Genomic DNA, 3,332 nt, shown 5'->3' with positions numbered 1-3,332 from the left:
TCACACCACTCACATTCAGAAATCAGCATCTGGCCCTGTATCTGCCAGAAGTAAGGATGGGTTTCCCTCAAAGTTGGTGTTCCTTCACGGAGTGCAATGTATGCACAGTCCACATAGCTTGCTACGTTTGGGCACTTAACTTCAACAAGTCCAAAGACAGGCTGGCTCTTGGGGTCATAGACCATCCCATCAGGGTACGAGCCCATCCATGGGGCATCAGGATGGATAAGGAACCCACACTGATAGTGGTTTACTTCCCTTACTCTGCAGTACTGCAGGCCCAAGTCTGTAATCACAGAGTGGCAGCTGTAGGGGTGAAGGAGCATCTCTATGTGGAAAGGTTCAGGGCACTACCTTTGTAGGCATCTGATAGGACAGCACACTTCCCTCCTGAACTGTCCCGAACATGGAGTCAGCCAGAGGTACATCCCTTGATACTGACATTGTTGTGATCATGGGAGCCAGATCAGCAGGAATGTCCTGGTACACTGCTCCGACATTAAGTGTGGCAGGTTCATGTAGTCGGGAAGTTTCTCCTCTTTACAGGTTACTTCTGTGAAAAAGACAGAACAAAAGACAAAAACTATTATTATATGCTAAAGCATAAGTAGAAGTGAAGTAGCAGTAAAGACAACTAAAAAAAGACCTAGAGTGATAGCAATAGCAATACAATAATGCAGCAACAATACAAACCTGATTCCTTCTACCAGCCTTCTTTCTTTTGGTCGGGCTGAGGGGATCACCCTCTTGTTCACCAGACCAGGTTGAACACCCTGCAATGAAACCAAACACGTTTTAGTAAAACCTAACGTCCATTAATGAAACTGTTAGCGTATGTTTAAAAGGTGAGTTACCATGGTTCTTGGTTTGTGCCACCTCTGCTCTGTCTCTGTGCAGCTGTCACTGCATGAAAAGTCAGTAAGCGGCACTGTAGATTGTCGTGGAACTTCAGGTTTATGACTGCATACGGCAACTTGCAGGCAACACGGAAAACTGCTGTGAATTGTCGGAAATTGACTTGGGCCTTGCTTGGCAGTTGTCCCCCCCATCCCCCCCCTCCCCCTAATTCTAGGGGAGGATTTAACATGTAAATGAAAATGCTGTGAGCTATACAAATGCAAATCAGGGTAGCAGGGGGAGTTTTACCCCAGGTGACATTTTTCTAAAAGGTAAGAAAATCTCTGGTATAAATAGATCAGGCTCAGTATAGCCTAATTAGAGACTCTTAAATTTTAGCTTGAATTGATTTATTTAATGAAAGTATGCTAGATTAATTACTGTGTATGTCATTAGCAATGGCAAACGTTGTGTAAAAAAGATCCACAAATGTAGTAACTGAGGAATTGAGAGAAATATATATATTGTCCTCAGGTCCACTAGGGGGCGATGAGTAACTTATTACCTGTTGGGAATGCAATAGATGGAAAGAAGAAGAATTTAGTCCTGTTTACCATGAGAGATGATTTGATCGTGATATATACTGTTCGTCAGGAACAAAATAAACTTCCCCCATGTTCGGTAAGAAGCCTCCCGTGAGTTACTACAACAAAACAATTTATTTCAACAATTAGAAGAAACTGCTGAATGCTATCAGTGGGCTGTCTCCTCAGCTTACTCTGTTTGCTGCCGAACTCAGCAGTTCAGTAAACTCCAGGTTGCTGTCCATGGAGGATAGGTCGGCTGAAAAAACTGTGCGGGAGACTCTAAGAAGAGAAGACGAATGCACAATCCCAAGATTGCGGTAAGAATATGTTTGGTGACTGCTAGCTAAGCTAAAAGTAGCCTAGTAGCCTTGTACAAGAACAAGTGAGCAGAACCAGTGTAAGTTGCTTTATAAAAGTGTATTCTATTGTCTTGTAATTTACAGGAAGCAGTACGCCGTCTTTACAACTCGGAGACAAATTGTCGGCCCTACGAACCGGAGCAAGGGTAAGATTTAAAGAATATGCTTTCATTCTGCTGTATAAGGAAATAGATATGTTAATAGATACCGATCTTAACTGTACATTTTGTTTCCACAGACTAAGCTCGCCTCATAACGAGGCCGTGACCTCCTTTTTGCTCGGAGCTATGTCTGCAAGTCCAGATGTACACGATGCTGATAATGACGACACTGTGTGTAAGTAACTTTTACTGTTTTCTCCTTCCTTGTTTAATTTTACTGTGACTTATGTTTTTTTTATTCATACTACTCTCATTTAATTGTTTTCCAGCTGCCTGTAAGACCTATTACGAGACAGTACGCAGGAGCCTCAGGTACAAACAACCAGACCTTACACCGCAGGCCGCAGCTGTGAAGAGTTCAGCTCGGAGTCGATCGAGAAGAAAGAGGGTAAGACTTTTTTTGGTGACTATTTTTCAGGTGCATTAAAAGATGTGTTGTGTCCATACGCAGTGCATCGCGCATTACTGATTGTCTTTATTGATTGTTTTTACAGCTGCTGGAAGCGAGACAGAGTGTGCTAGATGAGGAAGAGGGGGAACTTTGGAAGTCCGCCACAAAAGACCTGATGTCTGATGAGGAAGATGGCATCGTTGGCGGGGTGTCTGGATGGATTGTGCGACCTCCGTCCTTTGGCAGCCAGGAGCTCACCGAGCTCTGTGCCACGCTTCAGTCGAGATTAGAGGCAACTCCGAAGTACAGGACAACGCACCACAGACGTCTGTAAAACGGGCCAAATTCAGACAGAATGCCGCCAGTTAACTACAGCTCCGAGGCGGCAAACAGCCACTTCACGGTGCTGTAGGATTTTGGGCTTCTCGTGAGCGTCCTGCTAATAAAGCTCTTTCTTTGAATAAACATGTTCCTGGCAAATTGTTCTTTCCTCAATAAATTGATTCATGTCCTTGATGCTAATAATAGTGTAGTCCATAGGATAACAATGACATGAATATACAACATAATAGCATATCATATGAATATATATATATATATATATATATATATTATTTTATTATTGGGGGTTACATTTATAATGACCCAGGGTGACCAATAGTGACAGATCTGCCAAACCAATCATGAGTGATTTTTCTTTAAAAGAAATGGTTTCATCCAATAGTAAGGAAATTCAAGCCAGGCCTGGCCAGGCGCGGTTTCGCTGCTATTCATATGCTAATTAGATCCATTAGCACTCCGCTGCGAGCTCTCCACATACGTCATGGTTTGTTTCCGACAATATGTGGCACAGACAAACGCGACATTCACAGGCTGTACATTGTCGTTAACTGCCGAAAATTAGGGAGATTCCCGGGCGTTTACGGGGACGGAAATCCCACTTTTCATGCAGTGTGTGAACCGGTGGAACAGCCTTGAGCTCCAGCTGTGAATAATG

The 3,332-nt window shown here is 43.4% G+C and overlaps 1 protein-coding gene across 1 annotated transcript; it reads left to right on the top strand.

The window, feature by feature from the left end:
* Positions 1 to 1,441: 1,441 nt before the first annotated feature.
* Positions 1,442 to 2,800, top strand: LOC127372922 (uncharacterized protein C14orf93-like). Its single transcript, XM_051416858.1, has 5 exons — positions 1,442 to 1,741; positions 1,868 to 1,929; positions 2,022 to 2,119; positions 2,214 to 2,332; positions 2,439 to 2,800. The coding sequence occupies exons 1-5, from the start codon at positions 1,721 to 1,723 to the stop codon at positions 2,667 to 2,669; spliced, it is 531 nt and encodes a 176-aa protein (XP_051272818.1). The 5' UTR covers positions 1,442 to 1,720; the 3' UTR covers positions 2,670 to 2,800.
* Positions 2,801 to 3,332: the final 532 nt, after the last annotated feature.

The sequence above is a fragment of the Dicentrarchus labrax genome, unplaced genomic scaffold, assembly GCF_905237075.1.
Source record: "Dicentrarchus labrax unplaced genomic scaffold, dlabrax2021, whole genome shotgun sequence".
NCBI lineage: Eukaryota > Metazoa > Chordata > Actinopteri > Moronidae > Dicentrarchus > Dicentrarchus labrax.
The sequence above is the reverse complement of the archived record's forward strand: the minus strand, read 5'-3'. Positions and strand labels throughout refer to the sequence as shown.